This window comes from Gasterosteus aculeatus, chromosome 16 (assembly GCF_964276395.1).
Source record: "Gasterosteus aculeatus chromosome 16, fGasAcu3.hap1.1, whole genome shotgun sequence".
NCBI lineage: Eukaryota > Metazoa > Chordata > Actinopteri > Perciformes > Gasterosteidae > Gasterosteus > Gasterosteus aculeatus.
The window spans coordinates 7,011,834-7,032,623 of record NC_135704.1 but is presented as its reverse complement, the minus strand read 5'-3'; the positions used below and the strand labels follow the sequence as shown (position 1 = coordinate 7,032,623).

Sequence of the window (20,790 nt, the reverse complement as noted above, 5' to 3'; positions counted from 1 at the left end):
TTCCATAAAAACCTTGAGGAGCACAGTGAAAGAGAAACAGGTTTCACTCCAAACGCTCTACATTCTGTCCTGCATGGGAAGCTGTGAAAGTGGGGCAAAGAACGTAGCATATGTAATGTAATGCACAATGACTCGTTTATTCTCAGTATTGTCTGCCGGCGGTAACATCCTGAGCTTGATGTTTAAATGTTGTACAGTTCCCTCATAAGAATGCGCTCCAGTATATCAGCCGGATGTGACAGTGGGGAGAAGTATGTATTCATTAGATACCCAGGGGGCAGGAATCTCAGCGAGGGCCTGTCCGAATCCATTCCAACATCAATGCCAGAGGCTGAGCTGCTGCCTTGATTACACCAATTTACCCCTCCGCCCACCCAAAAGGAAGACGTGTAATTACCCTATTTACCCCGGAGTGCTTTCCTCTCTGAAAAGTCAAAGTAAACACTCACTTTACATTTATTTTTCTTTTCTGCCGTTCATTTTGTCTCTGTGACACTGTGTGACATCTCTCAGAATGTTTATGGACCGTATCAAAGGCTTTAATGTGGGCTGAGTAACATAATCTAACGGAAGGGTAGTGATCAGTGTAACTTCCTCAATCAGATTACAGATTGTTACAGCAAAATGTTTTGAAGATGCCTTGTTCTCGTTCATAACCTGAAGTATTTAGATTTGTTTAACTATTGATAGAAGTTTTAGTCAGGACATTTATCATTGCCTCTGACGAGGAGGTTGTCTTTTGGGTTGAGTAGTTAAAGTGTAATTGATTGCATATTCTCGCTCTCTTTATGACTCAATAATTCAGTGTGTCTTTATAACCTACGTCATGCTTTTCCAAAAGGGTTTCATCCTCAGCCCACGCTGAACCATTCCACCCAGTTTCATACAAATCGGGCCAGCAGGTTTTCTGTCTGTGGACAGATTCGCTCACTGCTATAGCGTCACAACTGTGACGGAGCGGGTCACAAAACATTCTTATTGAGGCAATAAATTAAGGCTGAATTAAATTAAGGGGTCCAAGTGAGAGTGGCAAGAAGGGTGGACGGGACACGTTACTCAACACCTCTGGCCCATCGAAAGATCAGAAGATGAATCTGAAGCCATTTATTGCCACGTTACACATACAGGAAGTTGTCTTGGGGATTAGTGCAATGTAAGAATAAAATAAGATATGCAAGCAAAAATGAGCAATATAAACAGACAAGATAAGTACGTTAAAACATGTATGTATGTATGTACATATATTTCCATGAAAAGCATGTAAATGTTCCAGGGATGGTGTATCTGGGTCAATGGGGGACTCAGACTCGAGGGGAAGAAGCTGTTTCCGTGGTCGGAGGTCTTGGTCCCGATGGACCGCAGCCTCCTGCAGAGGGAAGGGGCTCAAAGAGTCTGTCTGCCCCGGGGTCAGAGGGCGGCGGCTACAATCTTCTTGCCCACCTCACACACGAGTGCGGGCAAGAGAGTCTCTGTATTTTCTTGCGGCTTCTGGATCAGCAGAATGTTTCTTTATGCTGCGCATGCATGGTCAAATTGGTGAATCTGGTTGTCAGTTTCCGTCTGTTTCGGTTGTTATTTTTTTGTGAGAGCCGGACATTTTTTCTTCATTTGCTTTGCTGAGGCCTACTTTCCATTTTGTGCTACTTTGGACTTCTACTCAACTTCCTTCAGGGAGCGATTGCATTCCTTGCCACACTGCATTCATTTCACAACTAACGAGCATTGTTACACAATAATATAGTGTGAATGCACATTATTGCATAGTATTTACAGACTGTTGTTCTATTATCTCATTCACAGCCTAAATCCTTCAGCTTAAGTCTTTCTTTCATAGCCCAGTTGAAATGAGTGTGAATCAATGAATAAAACCTAACACTGTTGAAAACAAAACGGACCTCTGTTGGTAATTGTTACATTAGTACACTGGCGAGCTCCTGTCCAAAGAACAGCGTGTCACTGTCTATAAATAGATGATGAGGTCTAAGAATGGACGCCCTCAGTGGCATTTGCACATAACGCTGTCCGTTCACAGTAGCGTGTTGTAGTTATTTCAAGTACACAGTTTGAATGTCTTGACATAATATTTGAGGGGTTTCACCCCTTAATAAGTTATCTGCTATTTGACTATGAGATTTATTCTTTAATGATTCCCTTTTTTTTGTTATTAAATTTGTTTGGATTTATTCGACAAATTGGAAACAAGGCATCATTTTTGTTTAACAAGTGCGATGAGTGTGGTACGTTTCTTTATTATTTGTTAGAAGAATTAAACATGACTCATTTGAAGGTACCGTGTGACTCAGCTAAATAAACCAACACCTTTGACTCGAGGTGTAATCGGCTGGCAGGAAGGTGCATTTTATCCTGTTTCTGTGATTGTGTGGCTGCGAGATGAACAGACAGTCATAGAAGGAGGTAGACGACACATGCAGATGCTGAAGGACTTGGTAGAAAAATGAATGAAGACCTCCATCTACTGGCCAAATATTGGGAAAACACATCCTAGAAACATCCGCAATTAGCCATATATAAATAATATAAAAGCAAAATCTCCCCAAAACTGTTGCAGTCCCAAGTTTTCTTAAATGTCTTTTACTCAAAGTCAAAGTCACTGAATTTTGTCTGCTATCAGAATTCTATTAATTATACTATTAATACCTACTGTGTGGGGTTAAACGCGCACAAAACCAACACTAAGACCACCAGGCGTCAAACTACAGCAGAAATAATCGTAAATTGATCAGTGGATTTCAAACCAACCAACGTGTTATTTATTAATGTTCACGCTATTCTCTATTCAGAGGTTCTTTGAACTGAGATATTTTCATTTAGGGGAATCAATTTTAATCTGAACTGCCATTACTACTACTACTACTTTAACATTACATTACATCTCATTCAGCTGACGCTTTTATCCAAAGCGACTCACAATAAGTGCATTTAACCACAGGGTATTACTACCACTTCTACTTTTGAGAATTTCATTAGCAGACTTGACTGTGTCATTATCATTAGTAATTTCACTTGTGCTTTTCCTTCTGTACTGAAAATGAGGTATGTATTCATCTGCTTGAAAATTATATTAGAAGAAGAAGAAAAACACAAGCAACATACACTTTCTGATTAAGATACTGCTTCATAAAAAAAAGAAAAGAAAATTATATATATATTAATCATTTTTACAGCACCTGAAACCTCTGATAATGGTCAAAGGAGGGGTAAACATTTAAATGATATTGAAAGGATCTGGTATGAATCTCCAAAAATCACTAGGTGGCAGTGCTGATTCACTGTTCACATCAGGTCCCTCAAATGTGGAGTTTCCTGTTGTGCATTTTGTTTCGAGTCGTTTTCTACTTGTCTTTGCAGGAACAAAATGAAACTACTCAATTTAGTGTATCATGAGTGCGGACCAGCTATTCTTCTGCTGTTTTGTGTTGAAGGACAGACAAACGGGGGGAAATCAGATGGAATACGTTCTCAACAAAGAAAGTACAAAAATGCAGCCCTGCCTGGTCTGCTTCATGTATGTGGCCAGTTCATGTGTGTAGATAATGTTTCCGTAGCATTCGTTCAGCATTCTGGTCACAATTATAGCAGCAGCTGTAATAATAGCAGTTATGTAGACCTACAACGAAGCAACCATTGTCATTTATGTGCAACAGGAAGAGCACATGAGTATTTATCAGCATTAGTGGTGGAAATTCTTTACTTTTAGTTTCATGTTGCACACTTCCCGGGACACAGATGAAGCTGTTAAAGCTTAGCTGCATCTTTGCTTTTCTTGTTCTAACGTGACAGAATATCTGCTGTGACTGAAGTGTGTAGTCTTGGTGACGGCAGTAGTTATGATCAATCTGACACGGGATTGAGATCAAAGACATTATATTCTTTTATTAGTGGGAATTGAGGTTGTCGACGTGAGGACTTTAAATCTATTGAAGTGCAATACAGTTATTCTCTCACGTGTTCCTACACTGAATCCCTCTATGGTAGAGTGTACAGATTCAAGTCACAAACCTGTGGCTAACGGCTTGTGCCACACCAGACGTTCATAGAGACACGTTGATACTTTTACGTCACAACTTCTTTCAGCTGAGTAATACTCAAAAAGACAAGCCAGTTAATAAAGTAATTCTAATTTCAACAGCACCTGATCTAGCTGAATGATGACATATATATATATATGTATATATAGAGAGAGAGATCTATATACATATATATATACAGATGTTCTGTTTGCATCTTTGAAATCTTGAGTAGGATTATAAGATGCAAGATTAACAAGAAATGTACCACTGTGTTTACTGCTCTCCCCTGCAGCTACGCCGCCAAGACCGATCCATAATAATAATAATAATCCCCAGCTGGAGAACAAACGACATCTGGGCGTGGAGAGACGGGAGTGGGCTTAAGCCTCAGCAGGGTGGACGGCAGATGGTGTCACTGCAGCAGCACTTCTCCAGGTACGGAAGCACCTTCCCCGGCAGCCACACACTGAAACACAAGAGAGCCTCACTTGCAGAAAACACTAATGCCAATACTTAAGAGGTTAAAGGGGAGCTCCAATCAATTGTACCCATCTAAGTCTGAGGTGTGGGTGAGTTCCATGTGGAAGTTGTGTGAAGCCTCCTGGGGCTACATGGGGAGTTGGACAAGCTATGATGCATTCGGTTGGGGGCTGAAGCCTGCAGGGTTGTCGAGTTAGAACATTTTTTTGCAACATTTGCAAATATATGTCAGTAGATTCAAGGCAAAAGGGCCACAACTCAACGACAAACTGTCAAATCGAGCAATAAGTGCACATCACACATCCATCAAAACACTGAACACCAAATGTGAAGAACTGTTGGGCTTCAGTGGTGACATCCAACATTTTCATTGACTTGAGAGCCCACTTCATGTAGAGAATTGTCCTGAAAGAAGAAATATGCTGAGTTTTATTTGGAGTAGCTGACACTTAAACCCGATACGAAGTGTCAACCTACCACTGTGTCCCCACTTATTGATCTCCCCTCCCTGCATGCCATGGAGAGAAATCACAGCCAGGCATTATGTCCAGCCAACCGTTTGGCTGCTGACGGAACTTCACGAAGTTCGATTCCATCTGCATATGCTCAGTGAGGTGTGAGATGAGGCCTGATGATTTGTGACTGTAAGTTAATTCACGCCTGCCTTGCAGATCTGAACCACTGCCTAATATTTAGCTAGATTAGGTCTGTTTTTCTCTCCCTGTATAGCACAATCCATAATGAAGAAATGATCCCTTCTATTTAAATATCTATACAATTTTATTTTATTAAATAATGATACTTTTTGTTATGTAAGAAATGGCCACTACTGTTTGTTTGCATTTGTTTGTTTGTCAATTTCCTCAAAGAAGGGACAGAAAATCCTGATTGAGTTTAAATTTGATATATATATATATTTTATATTTAGCGTACTCCTTAAGGTTAAATATCCCTCAAGTCTTTTTCTGAGAAAGAAAAAGCTTTGAAACACAGTTTTTCTAGATTATTTTGGTAACATGCAGTGTTTCATCCAAAAGCAGCCTTTAACTATGATGACATTTGCTGGTGATATTTCTTTGAACACTGCACTTCAAGGACCCTTAAGTAGTGTTGGTGGAGCTCTGGTGGATCCTTTATGTCTCATATTTTATTTACAGAACAACTCATATCTTACAATGTTTTATATATATTCCACATGAACAGATCTGAATAGTTTCTATTTGAATTTAGACTCACAACAAATGAAATGAAAGGAGTGATAAAGTTTGCTGTCTTTGTATTTCATAAACATTCTCATATTGCCTATTCTTCACAAAGTAAAGACTTTTAAATTGGTTAAGATATTTATGTTGAAAAGAAATAGTTTATACTTCAAGTGACCGTGTTTTGCAATGAGCGGGCAAAAATGGACAGAAGGATGGGAAACCGAACAATAAACTAATTGAATCATTCATTCTGTAAATATATATATATAATTCTCCCATTAACCTCAGAAAAGAGGAATTGTTGTGGCATAAATAAAGATTCACGAATATTTGCAAAATATTTCATGCAAATATTTACAGATGGATTTGATGTAATCTGTGAAAACAAACATCATCAACCCTTTCTGACATGCACACGTGTTGTGTTGTTAAGTGGAATGCAGTGGGGTCCAGTGACAGTTGAATTAGTATCACAAAATTATCTTTCACATCATTTGGAAAACTGCCTTCTAATGTTATGCAAAGATCTAAAAGACACTCTTCATGTGGAGACGCTGCAGATGGTGCATGCATCTACGTACAATCTCAGAAACCCTGCCCATCGCCTGACGAGGATTTAGTTTAAAATGAGATTTGAAAACTGGCGACTTGTGAAAAAAAACATGATTCGAACCTTAAACGACCAATCTGACTGTAAACAGCAGTGAGTGCACAGAAGAGGACGTATTGGCCCTGATATCTCCCTCGCCTTTGACAGACAGACGTGTAACCTTGCATTTCTTGTCTCTGGTTTTACATGTAAAGTTCAGTTTGTCAGTTGCAGGGAATCCAGCACAGTCGTTAGTGATCCGTCTCTCTGTTTTGACGGTGTGGCCAGAACAAATATTTTAGGTGAAAGCAAAACCACAACTCAGTGTTCACTCAGTGGCGCTTCTGAAATGAGGTTGAACAAAGAGGGACAATCGGACCGCAGACAACTCTCCTGCCTGACCGTGGTCGCGAGTGTGAGATGGCGAGGAGAGTGCGAGGCCTTTTTATGTTCCACATCGAGGTTGGAGCTTGTTTTTCCCTTTTCTGAGAGCACTCGGCTGCATGTTATTCCCCACGTGGTCCAGAGGGAGACCAAGAGACCCACTTTCCCTTCAGTGCCCAAACACAAACACAAAGTAAAGACCAACACTGAGCCGAGGAAGCCTCGTTTAGAAAGACCAGCGCCGGGGAGAGTCTGTGGCAAAGCAGCATGAGGTGAATGACTATAGAGTGGGGCAAAAGTGGAGGAATAAAATGAATGTTCAATGGAGTACGGTTGATTTTTGTGACTTTGTGCTTTGAACAACCACGAGGATCAAAAACGAAAACAGATTCCAGTGTTAAAATGATAAAATGATGATAAAATGAACCACGGTAAACTGTAACATTCATTTAGTGACACACATAAGAAGATATGTGTTAAGTCATACACGCTTATCTGTGGAGTAGATGCTGTAGATTTGACCTCTGTACTCCTCACTGTCACTTCAGAGAGGAGTGGTGGAAACAGAGGGTGGCTTCGTGCCTCTGATTCAGTTTGCGGGCTTGTGACCACCAGCAGCTCGCCTGCTGATTTCCTCTTGGCATGTTTGTTTCAGAATGTCAATGATGGGCTCACAGTCTGCAGCTCGTGCTAAAGACTGTGACACATGCCTCACGAAGGGGGAAAAGATGCTCTGGATGTGACAGAATACAAAATAAAAAGGATGTTGAATCTGTGCTACAGGCTTTATTATGTTGGCCTTGTGAACGAGGTTCACAAGGCCAACATTATACTTATACATACTTATATTGCTGTATTTTGCATGTTTTTGTGCCTAACGTCTGAATTCCCTCTGTGCTCTATTCACCGTTATGTCCAGCAGTGGTTTTCGTCATACTTTTTACAGTAAACCAACTGTACACTTCCTGTCCAACACCAACCAGCAGACTGACAAAGCGAGCTGCTAACTAGCAGCCATAGTGAAGCATACCGTAGGGAAAGTTATCATATTTCCCTCGAACCAACAGGCTAAAAGGATGAAAATGACATTTTCATTGACAATTCATTTTCTTCTACATAAGCTATAACATGACTAAAATGTAAACAAAGCTGTATCCCCAGCATCAAAATATTATAATATATTACATATATTTAGTTTTGATTACATTTAAGTTTGCTTCAGTATTTGGTAATCAGTTATTGGTTGAGTATTTAAAATGGTTTTAAAACGTTAACCTCAGCATGATATTCTAAGTTGTTTTTTTTAATCATGCACATTGTGTTTTTGATCGTTCAGCATTTCCTCCCATCCAGTCGGTTACACTGACTACTTTTCCTGTTGTCTTCTTGAGCGCAGCATGGAGGAGACCGTGCGCACGTTACTACAGAACCAGGACTCTTTGGAAGGGCCCAAGGTGGACCCACTGGACCTCATGAAAGCCTACAAGGTAATAGGCGCTATCACAGAACTGTAAAATATGGAGCATTTTTTTTCACTTTTCATCTTCCAGATTGCACATATGACACTCCAGAAAACACTAAATGGAGGATTTTCCATTAGACGTACTATTGATCTTTTCAGATGTCCTCACATTTAAAATGTGCTTTGTCAAGATTGCTAAGTATGCAACAAAATAAAGCCAATTAAGAGAAATGCTGATTAATTTAAAGCTGTTTGCATTTTCTGGAGTTAGCAGGTAAAAGCCAGACTCAATATCTACTATAGGAACACCTGCATTATATCTATAAGTGTATATACATATAATATCAATGTGTATCTTTGTCTACGGCTACTTTATACTGAAGGAATAGCTTCTCCTTAAGTTCACCGAGTCCCTGCAGCCACCTGGAAGCAGCAGGAGACAACAGCAGGACTCACTCTTATTGGAGCAGAGCACAGTACCACAACACACAGCCATCAACTGAGTTCACCTCCATCGCAAGACCTCCGGCTGCTACAAAATACACACAAACACACCTTCGCACACAAAGGACTGGTTCTGTTGTGTTCTGTGGAGATGTCAGATTACGGGGGCTCATTAGTCTCCTTTTTAGTTTTTAAAATATTTGTTAAATCAGAGTTTAGGTCTTTTGGGGAATTGCTTTTCAAAAAGAACATTCTAAAATATGATCTGACCACTTACACATTAAGTACATCTGAATTATGAATTAAATTGCATTGGGTGGATGCAATCATATAAACCTTTTCAACAAACAATTTATTATTATTTATTCAAATTAACTAAGTAGCCTTAAAACTCCCACACACATAAGCACACATATGCTTCTTGCTGTGGGTTTGTGATGCTGTATGTTTAGACCATGTTGCTCCGCTCCAGTGACGTACCGAAACTCATTTGATGCAATATTACTATTACTATAACTATAAAATATACATGTATTATGGAAAAAAGTGAAGTGGAAGCGTTCGTGGCAACATTCAGTGTGTTGTTCATCAAGGGTTATTGCTAATATAACGAGCCCACATTGATGAAGAATTTATTTTTCATTTATTTGTGACTTGAAGGCACGAGTCTTTGATTGGCTCCCGCTGTGTTTCAGGACAAACTCTTGGAGGAAATGTGGAAGCAGCAGGACAGTCTGGAGGGTCCCACAGGCACGGCAGCGGAGATGCCCGCCGCGCCCGAGGCCGGCCAAGGGTCAGAGGAAACCGCAAAGGACAGCAATCCTCTGCTACAGCAACTCCGAGCCCTGGAGGTAAAGTGGATTGCATGGTCCACTCCCCCCCACACCCTCCCTACTGTTCTCCATTTCTCCCCTCCTCCTTTTCCCCATCCCTGAAATGTCGCATTGATCGATATATTAAGAGTACTACTCATTACATGAGATGTGTTATATTAGAGACTTGGAATAATTGGGAAACATTCAAGGCTGTTTTATTTCTAAGGACTGAACATTATTGTGCTGCTTACATTATGGTCTGTCTGATCACTAATACATTTCATTTTCTTCCTATTTAAGACAAAGAAGGATGACAGGGTCTTTAAAGGAGTGGCATGGCGATAAATAATACTTTGAGTGTATGTTCATGCAAATTGTTGAACCAATTAAAATGTATTTTTTATCATTTTGCAGTAGCACAGGTAAGTTAATTTTGTCTCGTGATTGATAACAAATATTTGGTCTGCTCGGTAAAATCTTTGCTATTACTGGTCTTCATCAAATCATCAGAACTGCCCCTGTGCCGCAGCTTGAAATTGCTATTTCTGTAGTGAGCTGCTGGGTTACGTGAGTAAACCTGCTTGCTGAGGGCTGAACTACTTTAAAGCTGCCTACGGTAAATGCATAATGAATTCATCAAGAACACTGTAGCATTCGTGTTTGTCAGTTAAAACTTTTTTAAAGGAATTGGTCATTAACCACCATCATGTGTCATTCATAGCACCCGCGGCTGTGTATGTTTCTCTGATACTATGAGCCATGGAGGTGAGAAACAAGCCCAATCAGTGGGTCATTATGGCTCTCTCCGTCTTTGTAAGATGAGATCACAGAAAATGAGACCCCATTATGATGCAGAGCGGCGCAAGGGGCAAGACAGGGAACAGTAGGATACAAAGGAGTCATTCAAATCAGGGGACGTGATAATTAAAATACTGACAGGGTAGTTAACATTTGCAGCCAGTGTTCCAGGGCCCCTCGGTCACACCTTTCCTGCTAAAAGTAAAAGGACTTGCCATGCTGCCAAAGGTCTCACAGCTATTATTGATCACATATTGCTAAACTACTGCAAACTACTACCAAAGCCTGAAGGTAAAATCCTCCAAGAAACAGAATTATCATTGCAAGTTCTGCCTGACCTGTTCGGTCATGTTTGTTAAAGTCGTTTTGAAGAACGTCACCTGTACTGACGATTGTCCTTCACCAAAACACAACCGGGGGTTACTTATTGTTGCGTAGGGACAACAAATTCCTAATAGCGGTCTGTATTGAGCTGCTGAAGCAGCTGCTTAGGGCCTCCGGTGTAATGCTATTGCAGGCTCTGACTGTGTCTGTCAACATAATGGGAAAGAAGAAGAAAGTCTTGTGAGGTGCGAGACAGCGATGGAGAGTTGAGGGCCGGGCCGCGTTTGTCTTGTTAGAAAAGAGAAAGCAAAACATTTTCTGTGTCACGCCACAATATACAGATGATTGAAATATTTTGATTGGCCATCGCAGCTGATTTATTTGGCTATATTCCGATTTCGTATTTTGATTTTCACCACCATTCACACCCGTTACCCCATACTTTGATGTCATACCATGCACATGCATGCTCGTGCATGAACGTTCATGCCATTCACACCTCCTAGTCACAGCCACGGAAGCAATTCATGGTTAACTGTCTTGCTGATCCTCCGATTGGAGGACGACCCTGGTCTCCACCGAGCATAAAAATGTTCCAAGAACCACAAACAAGTGAAGAGATAAATGCTGAAAACAACCTGAGCTTTCCCTGCTTTTTGACTGAGGTGGAGCCACTGACTCGTCTCCTCAACCAAAAACTAATATTCAGCGAATTCAAGTGTTCAGCCTAAAACAGTGAATGATGCGACGCTCGCTGCAGATCTGCCGTGTTAACTGGGCCAAAACAAGGATGAGAAAGCATGGCAGCAAGCACATTGCCAAACATGTATATCTTTTCAAGAGATTCCTGCACACATTTTTGATATAGTTTCTTTACTTTATGCAGAAGAAAGTACTATGTTAATTAATCATGCTGATTTGTTTGAAGTTCAAATGTATAGCTTTGGCTCCCTTTGACCTTTGCACAGAGCATCTGTAAGCCTCCATGCTGATCTGTGGCCTTTTAAACACTGTCCAATTGCTCCCTTAGACAAACAGCTATTATGAACCGGGTTAACTTACTGCGGTGAATATCTTTGGCTGTATTCTTTGACGCTTTGAGGACGGTGCTCAGCTGTGACCAGTATAGTCACTCTGGATGTATCACTTCTTCGGGCCCTCTGAGTCGTTATCAGCCATTTCCGCGCGGTTCTGTGAATCTGTTGTTCGGAGGGCTGAAGTGAAAACAAGCCATCTTAGCCCAGCTTCACCGGATCAATCGTTTTAGTGGAAAGCCTCATCTTACGGGGGTTTTCTCTTTAACCGTCGAGCTAAACCTCCGTCATTAATTGAATTATACCTTCCTCAAGGGAGCCTTACAGACACTGTGAAGTTCTGCTAAATGGAGTCTAGACGTCTGAACTTTGAAGTGTCATTCATTTAAAACCGTCTTTCCACAGTGAACCAGAAAATCCCACAGTGCTGTTGGGAGAAAGCCACCCTACTATCTGTCTGTCTGCTTGAAAGAAAAAAATGATAAGAAGTTCACAAATATAAAGTTCCTTGATTTATTATCATATCATTTATTATGTGTGTGTGATACTCAGCTGGGACATTAATTACAGCACCACTTTCTCACTGAATTGAATGAGAAAATGTGTCCAAACGCACTGGTGCTGTACGTTTTAGCTATTTCCCAATTGTATTTGATGTATTTCATGCTGTCTGTGTTACAGGCTGAGAACTCTGCTCTGTCAATGGAAAACGACAATCAGAGGAAGCAGTACGAACGCTGTCTGGACGAGGTGAGTGTGGCACAAGCAGGTCCGCTGTCTTGTATGTTTGTCTATCTTCACTGCTTTAACTATTCAGCTGTACTCTCCAAGTGTCTCATGCAAGTAACGGCTTGTAATAGCAAACGTTGTTGGGCAAAATATAATTGCTGTAATATTTCCACAATGTCAACATAATGCTAACAGTGCCAGCTCTGCGTTTCTTTCAGTTCACTAATTCGGAAGAAATAGGAAAATAACTTATTCCCTACTTCATGTCTGTCGGGTTAAAATTAAGCCAGGATTTGATTAGCTTAGCATAAAGACTGCGGGCATGCGGAACCATTTCCCTCCCCCTTTCTCAGGGACCCAAGCTGATGTTGTAGTGGTAGTTAAACAAGCAGGACCTCGTGTTTCAGAGCGTTCAAGATGCTATTAGGTGGACATTGTTCACTATCGGTTGTGTCGAGCTGTTTCCCTTTGACTCCAGTTAACCTGGTGTTCAGCTCCTTCACATTTACCAGAGTGGTATCAGTTTTTGCCCCTTTCGTTCTTTAAAGCAAAGTAAACACAAACACATCCCAAAATGTTCAAAAACACTACATTATAAATACAGCCAGGACAAAGTCACCTGTTTGCTAGGACCTCAGATGACTACCAGCTTCTATAGACACACTTACACACTAGGACTATTATCTACGGCGTTACTGAGGTCCATGGAGGAGAGCCAAGTGTAGCATCTAAGTAATCTGCCTGTACTCCTTTGATCTCTGACAAGACTGCATCTATTTCCCTTCTTTCCCCTCATCTCTCTCCAGTCAACAAGACTTACCCACTCTATTTTCTTTAGCGGGCTTCAGTAATTGGCTTGTTGCCGTGGAGATTGCTGCCCATGAGAATTTAACATACTCTGGTTGAGGACAGAGTTTCAGCTCTGGGATAAATTCCCCTTCTCCTGCTTTTCAGTCATATTATGCGCATTCATTTTTTTTTTCAGAAGGCTTCCCTGTTGTGGTATGTATGAGCCGAAGCAAGTTGTTTAGATAGATAAAATCCTTTTGCGGCTCTCAAAAGTGGAAGCATTATCGTTCCTGTGTCAAGGTATAGTGTATTCTTCAGCTTCCGACACTATAAGCAAGAAAGAAGACATTTCATGTTAAACAGTTTAACATTAACAATAAAAAAGATTTTCATTTTTCATAAAATCTAAAGATCTAAAAGTTTGATCCCACTGATACCAATTAGGCTCAGCCCAGCAGATGCATTCTGTAGGTAGAAAAAGAAACATTCTCTTCTAAAACGACCTTCCTTCAGATCTATTTTGGTTTATTCTGCACTAATTGCAGGCCGCTGCTGTGAGATTTCACTAAATTAGACTTTGTGATGCAACACGCCGTCAATCTGTCCTCACAGCATTTTACATGCCTCTGGATTATCTTCGATGGTGTTAGCACTCGGTCATATTCATTTACAGTCTCTCCAGCTCCACAGAAAGTTTGGGAATACACTCTTAAGTAATGACCAGATGGCTAATTTTATTTTTTGAACATATTCTAACTGTCTTTCTACTTCTACTCTCTTCAAGGTGGCGAACCAGGTGGTCCAGGCCCTCCTCACACAGAAGGTTTGTTTCTGCACCATGAACGCATCGTTAATCCAGTCAGGGATACGATAACTGTATATCAGCAACACGGAGAAAGATTAGCCGTTCATGTCAAACCACACGATCTTCAAGAGTGAATATTAAATCCCTTCTTATTTCAGAATTTCCCAACAGAGAGCGCTGTTCTTGATGAGGTTTTACCTGCAAAATGCTTGTGATCCATTAAAAAATTAAATAGTTGACCGTGTTATAGAGCACTGGCATCTTGCACGGAGGCACCTTCGAGTCCTGCTCCTGCTGAATTAGCATTTGATACACATGTGTTCCCCTTAAATATCCCAGTCTTTCCCACTTATCTCTCATGTTTCCTTCTTTCTAGGACTTGAAAGAGGAGTGTGTGAAGCTGCGGACCCGCGTGTTTGACTTGGAGCAGCAAAACCGCATACTGAGCGTGCTGTTTCAACAGCGTGTCAAAACGTCCACGAGTCCTGTCTCCCAGGTAGGAACACATGACACAATATATGCAAACAGGCACTGGCAGAGCAACCCAGCTTCAAGGCTTTTTGAATTTAACATGAGCATGGCTGCACTTCCAAAGGTTTCTACCTTTATAAAGGAACACGCAGAGAGAGGTCTACCCAGGGTGCAATCTAATTTAAATTGCTAGGATGTACAGATTTACTGTCGGATTTAGAATTGATAGAGGATTTATTTGTTTTTGTGTCAAATTAGTATGCTCCAGTTCAATGTGTCCCTTGCCACTCTCTTCTTTCATGCTGATAATGTCAGAATTTAGCCTAATGGTGCGCCAGACCTCTTATCCAGCTGCTGCCGGAAAGTGAGCTGCAGACTTTCTCAAGGTTCTCTAATTAGAAGGCTCTCAACCATACAGCAGCAGGGGTAATTGGTTTAAACCTGCGTCTTCTTGTAGAATTGTTAGCCATCATGTTTAGTTGTAGAGCTTCCCCCCTAAGTGCACTGTAGAGCTTTGAAGCTGCTCTTATTAATAACACGGATGTTATACTCGCATATGCGCATACATGTGCGTGTGTATGTGTGTGTGTGTGTGTGTGTGTGTGTGTGTGTGTGTGTGTGTGCGTCAGCTGCAAGTTAATGCAGATTTAAGGTTAGTCACAGTCTACGTTTGTTTTTTGTTAGGATTAGGTTTCTATTATCTAGGAAAAGGCTGGTAAAAGTGGTTTGGTGTGCATATATTAAAGAGACATAAATGAAATACAGATGGAATTTTAAGTATCTGTTTAGGACATGAAAGTCAGAAAGAATTAAATGAAGTTATGATAACGCTTATATTTACCATTTCAATGATGCTCATGTGTCTTTTAGAATTGTTAGAAATCAGCTCAGCAAACCAACAAACTGCAGCTGTTGTTTTTTCTCCATTGCAGCAACAGTATATTCAGTGAAGCACCTTGTAATGTTTCCTTTGTGTTCTAAATGTTTCCACCATAAACCTTTGAACCACAGTTTCGCTGATTCATTTGTTGGAATTATTGTAAGTGTTTTGACGTGTATTTAATCAACCTGTTAATGGCCTCAATATAGCTGCTTAGATCAGCGTACGAGAGGCTCTACTATGGATTATTGATGAGGGATACTTTTGATGGACGGATGATTCGTTTTGCATTCTGGGCTAAATATTGGAAGGAACCTCCTGTCTTTAATGGTCGAGCCCAGCGTGTGAGCCGGTTGTTTTCTAAGAAGTGTGAGCTGTAATTGACAGAAAGGTTAGATTATTGGACTGCAATAAAGATCTCTCACTGTCATTGTACCAGCGGGAATACGTACGGTTGTTGAAGCCAAATACAAGAACACAACACGTCTAAAGCATGAGTTTTAGTGTTGAATAGCTACAGCTCTGCCAATGCTGGTGCAGCGCTTGTCCAGGAATGTTCTCATCCTTGTTTATACTTAATAATAATACCATAAATAGTAATGCACACGATTATCCAAGTATACACTTTACAGTTAACTCTGGAGAGGAATTAGATCAGACAGCTGAGACATATTTTCGGCCTCAATGGCAATGTAGGCCAATGTCATTTCAGATTTGAACGTGTCTCAATTGAGCCTAAGACTGCTGCTGCGCACACATGATCCCAAACAGAAAGTAACAGACATTTTTTTATGTTTTGTATTTGATTTCATGACACTAATGTCTACGTCGAGATTAAAATATTCTAATTGCTACTGTGTGAAGGGAATACTGCTGTTGAAAAACAACCTATTTGTTTAAAGCCAAATGTCATGGCACTTTTGTTCATACAGTACAGTAATTCACAAAGAAATCCTTAATACATTAGTTTTGGGATTTGTTGTTAAATTTCACGCATAACAATTTGAACATACATTTTTTTGCAATTAATTGCAGAAAAACTTTTTATCACGACTACAAATTGTCTTTAGTCTCCAATAATTGAAGTTGCTTTGTTTCTAAAGGTCTCTGGATTGTCTGGGTTGTCATCCGGGTTCCACTACACACACAAACGCAAGCGATCTGTATTCCGGATACCAGTTTGATACCACAGACAGAATTGGTAATTAAAAAAATAACGAATTAAACGTTCCAAGTCAAGAAGTTGTCGAGAAAAGTCTAGGAATTCCATACCAGGCCATTAAGTATGCTACAGCGGGAAATGCTGTCCTTCATCTATAACCTTTCTATAAAGGTCAAACAGGCCGGCGGAGCTAAGAGAGAGATTATGCCGTAGTACGACATAACGTATCACAGCAGATCTGCTCAGCTGCTTCTGCAGCGAGGCGTATTAGACATGCCTCATTTAAAGGTTCTCAATGCAATATTCAGAGCATTAACACAGCAACAAACAACTATTGGCTTTATAATGATATCTTGTGCCCTAAGTTTCCCTCTGCTTTGAATGCGTAGGCCAAGCGTGCATGACTCTCTATTGTGCCTCTCTGGATGGCTAAACACAGTCGCTCTGCACTGTGCCAACAATGGGCTAACATTGTTTTTGAAGCGCAGCTCCCCAATATTAACCGTTAGCTCTGTCAGCACTGCTGTCATTGTTTGCGCTGTGACCTCTCGCCAGGTTGAGAGTTGCATGGAGGCAAGCCAGCTTTGAAGGTCTTAACACACCCTCCTTGTAAATGTACTGCTCACTTAACAACTAGTTGACCAAATTCTTTGAGTTTGAGACGGTGCTCTCCTCACTGATTTTGTGTGTGGTCTGATTAACAAACTCATTACTGTCCTTGAGTGCTCAGTAAAATAGTAATTCGATCCTTTTCAGGCTAGAAAATGAACGTAATTGTTACAGTGGACACTGGATTTCCAGCCCCACAAGATGATCTCACTTTCACTGGGCCAGATTTACAGCAAATATAAGAATGTTAATAACACAATATTGCCAGCAGCACGAGAAAAACCCTTTTATGTGCCGAAGGTTGCCTTTGATAATGCAGCACTGAAAACGATCCAGGAGGCAACATTCGTAGTGTAAGATAATTATCTCATCCCTAAAGCTTGAATATAAACTACAGTTATTGTATTAATTTCCAGAAAAGTCTTTTCTAAGTATTTAGAGCAAGCTTTGCATTTATATCTTTGATTCCAAAGTTTGAGGCATTATACTTGTTGTCTAGTTGAGAAAAGTTACAGATGGGATTTCCTGCTGTGACCACCTGCTGTGCAATTAAGCAACATTTTGCTTTTGGTTACGACTAAAAGATCAATTTACCGAACCCCGAGAGCTTTCAGAGAGGGTAGGCAATTTTGAAGCAAGGCAAAAAGAGATTTATGTTGCTGAAATCACCGTCGAAAGATGAAAATGATGAACAACTCAGGAAGTCGATGACAGTTTAATTGTCCAGCATAAATTTGTGTGCACCATTTACTTTTTGCTATATTTGGTTTTGTTCAACAACTGATTCAAAATATCTGTCGTCCGTAGCAGTGAAATGTCCAACTGTTTTTGTTGTGTTTGGTTATGGGCATGCAGGTGTCTTATAAGGGCTTTATTAGACCTTTTTTACTGAAGACAAAACAGGTTGATGAGAACCAAAACCGTAGATATGATTCAGGTATAAAATGACAGGGTTTCATACCCCAAAAAGTCATCACTAGATTGCTCAGTGTTATTTGTTGTTGTGTTGAGCAAAGCCTTTCTATTTATGTGTTTATTGTGGGAGTAGATGTGCTGGACCGATCTTTCATAGAAGCCTGTATTAGAAAATGTAAAAATGTGTTGTGTCCTATTTCTTGTGTGTGTAGAGCTTTGACACAATGAACCGACTTCTGCAACAAAGCATTCACAAAAAGCAGTGACTTTCTGGTGCCAGCATTAAAGATTTAATTTAATGTGCCTGACATGGTCCAAGCCGTTGTTTCTCACTGGTCCCTTTACTCTGAGCTGCTCACCTGTCTCAGAGGGAGCAAAGGCGCCAGAAGGCTAAAGTGAATTGACCTTGTGTCTTAATGGTCTGTTGATCACCTGGACCTCAAATTGTCTTAATAGCAAATATTACTTCAATACCGTGGACAAGTTGTGGTGTTCCACTTTGTTTCACTGGCTCTAGGGGTGGATATCAACGAGAAAAGAAAGCGTAATGTGAATGTTTCTAAAAAGCACACTACGTTTAGTGTGAGGAATGCAAGTTATTAAGAGTAAGGATGAATTTCTGTTTTGTTGTTCTCCAATAACCTATTTTGAGTATTATCACCGCAACCATTGTAATGCATCAAATTGACCTAACTGGAACAACTGGGTACCTGTTTTACAAAAAGAAAGTTGGTAATGTTGTGAACACTTAACAACAACAATAAAGCGGCCTCTTTACTGTAAGTTCAGGCAACACAATTGTTTGGTTATATTTAGGAAAACAGCACGGTTCAAACTAAGTAGCTTTGTTTCCACCCAAAGAATGGTTTAATGCAGAACACAAACAGAAGTCTGCAGGGGTAAAGTTGTGTCTTAGTTTAGCACATTTATCCAACCTGTATCATGATTCACTTACTCATTTCATTACATCAGGCCTTATGCCAGGTTCAGTCTACAGCCTTTACATATACACTGATGATTAGTGGATGTAATCCCTCCCATTATGCTATGTTGTAATTGATTAGTAATCCAACCATTGACTAATGCACTACAGTGAGCTGCAAAAAAAGATCTACAAACCCGTAATGCAGCTTAACAGACCCGTCACCCTGGCTTGTTGTTTTATCAAAATTGGTTGTCCCCTTTAGAAGTATGATTCAGGGCTGAACTAAATGAATTATAATGATAATAATAATTAGAATTTAAAAAATACTACTCACATACAACAAGATGCAAATGGGTGCAGTATAAAGTGCTCATGCCTTGTCTCTGTCACAGCCAGAGGGAACAAACACAGACAGTCGCACAAAGCCAAGTTCCACTTTCCACTTCCATCTTTGGACGTGTCATACGTTCATTTATTCACTTACTTTTCCTTTTAGTCACGACATAGATGTACTTTTAAGAAGAGGAAGCCTGGCCTCAGGCTCTTAAATCATTTGTAGGTAACTTGTGTATTTAGAGAACTTTCGTAGCTTCTGAATTTGATGCTTCTTGATTTGTTGCGGAGTACATCCAGAGTGACTATACTTACCCTGATGAAAGTACTTTACTTAATAATATGCATAGACAGAGCCGTTGAGTTCTGGAACCCTTGAGATAATGTTTTTACCATTTTTGGCATTCAGCTACTTTTTCACATGACACATTTTGCATGCAATATATTCTTCTTTCACAATTTTAAATTACAACGTCTGAATTGTATCCAGAGAAATATTAAGAATTGTTGCCTCATGAAGACAATCATTGCAGTGGGTGAAACATCTGCGCAGCCGTCCAGTTTGCCCTTGATTTTAAGCACAGGACCACTGAGGAGATCATCGAATCTCAGATAGCCCTCAACATGCCGACTGTAATTAGTTCCAACAATAATCCGCACAATCACGTCAAATGTGGCCTCTTCCCATAGAGCTCGTGAAATAAAGGCCAGCATGGATTATCAAATAATAGGTGCATATCAATGAATGGACCAAATCACTTCAGTCCCTGGCTCCCTCATGCAATTATTTCCTATTCACATTAATTATTGCTAACAGATGACATTAATGACTTTGAGAGGAAACAGACCATGGCAGCCCTGCCAACGATCAATGCTTTTTTAAATGGGATCACAACCCTTTTGACACCTTTGGGTCCCTTTTGATTGGAAATGGCACCAATACAAACAGCATCAGTAGTGTGCCAGCAAATAACATTTAGGGAACATACTGAGCTGCTCGAAAAGTGGACATCAACCATAAGGCGAGGAATGAAAACACTGGTCTTTTCAAATTGGGAATTGTACCTTTGCATTTTTCAGCGCTTTGTGATAGTGTGCAACTTATCAAAGTCAGGATTGACATGAAAATAATTTTGAGTAAATGATTATCTTTTACATGAAACATAAAACGTATTTTTATATAGTGCAGGTTGTATTTGGATCTAAATCATTTAGTAAGTACTGCGTTTTTTAGTACTTACTTGGTTGCATGGTTACATTGGTTGTCCATGCCAGTTTCTATGAGCAAGCAATAAACATTCAAAATGAAAAGCTAAATAGTTGACACACAATTGTGTTTGGTTATTTATGTTTTTGCTAACCTTTAATTTGAATAAATATTCTAAATGCATTAAAATATGCAGCAACGTCCTTATAAAGCTTTCACCGTTTATTTCAAAGCTATCATTGTGTCATTGTATCTCTTTAATAAAGGTATTTTGCATCAGCTGAGGACATTTTTTAACACAATAATATCAATATTGTACAATGTTCTATGAGATACTCCCAAAAATGTTTTGATGGTAAACCTGCAAGATCAGACAAACATGAAAACACAATGTACTTT

The 20,790-nt window shown here is 40.1% G+C and overlaps 1 protein-coding gene across 3 annotated transcripts in view; it reads left to right on the top strand.

Annotated features, from left to right (window-relative positions):
• Positions 1-20,790, top strand: part of LOC120834076 (nck-associated protein 5) — a 38,431-nt gene that overhangs the window by 5,172 nt on the left and 12,469 nt on the right. For 2 of the 3 annotated variants that reach the window (XM_078090155.1, XM_078090154.1), the window contains exons 1-7: positions 3,407-3,526; positions 4,324-4,466; positions 8,086-8,176; positions 9,291-9,446; positions 12,248-12,316; positions 13,869-13,907; positions 14,266-14,385. In XM_078090155.1, coding sequence (XP_077946281.1) covers positions 4,438-4,466; positions 8,086-8,176; positions 9,291-9,446; positions 12,248-12,316; positions 13,869-13,907; positions 14,266-14,385 — 504 coding nt within the window. In that variant the 5' untranslated portion in view covers positions 3,407-3,526; positions 4,324-4,437. Of the gene's footprint in view, positions 1-3,406; positions 3,527-4,323; positions 4,467-8,085; positions 8,177-9,290; positions 9,447-12,247; positions 12,317-13,868; positions 13,908-14,265; positions 14,386-20,790 lie in introns of those variants that run through there. The other variant, XM_078090156.1, reaches the window with a different exon arrangement.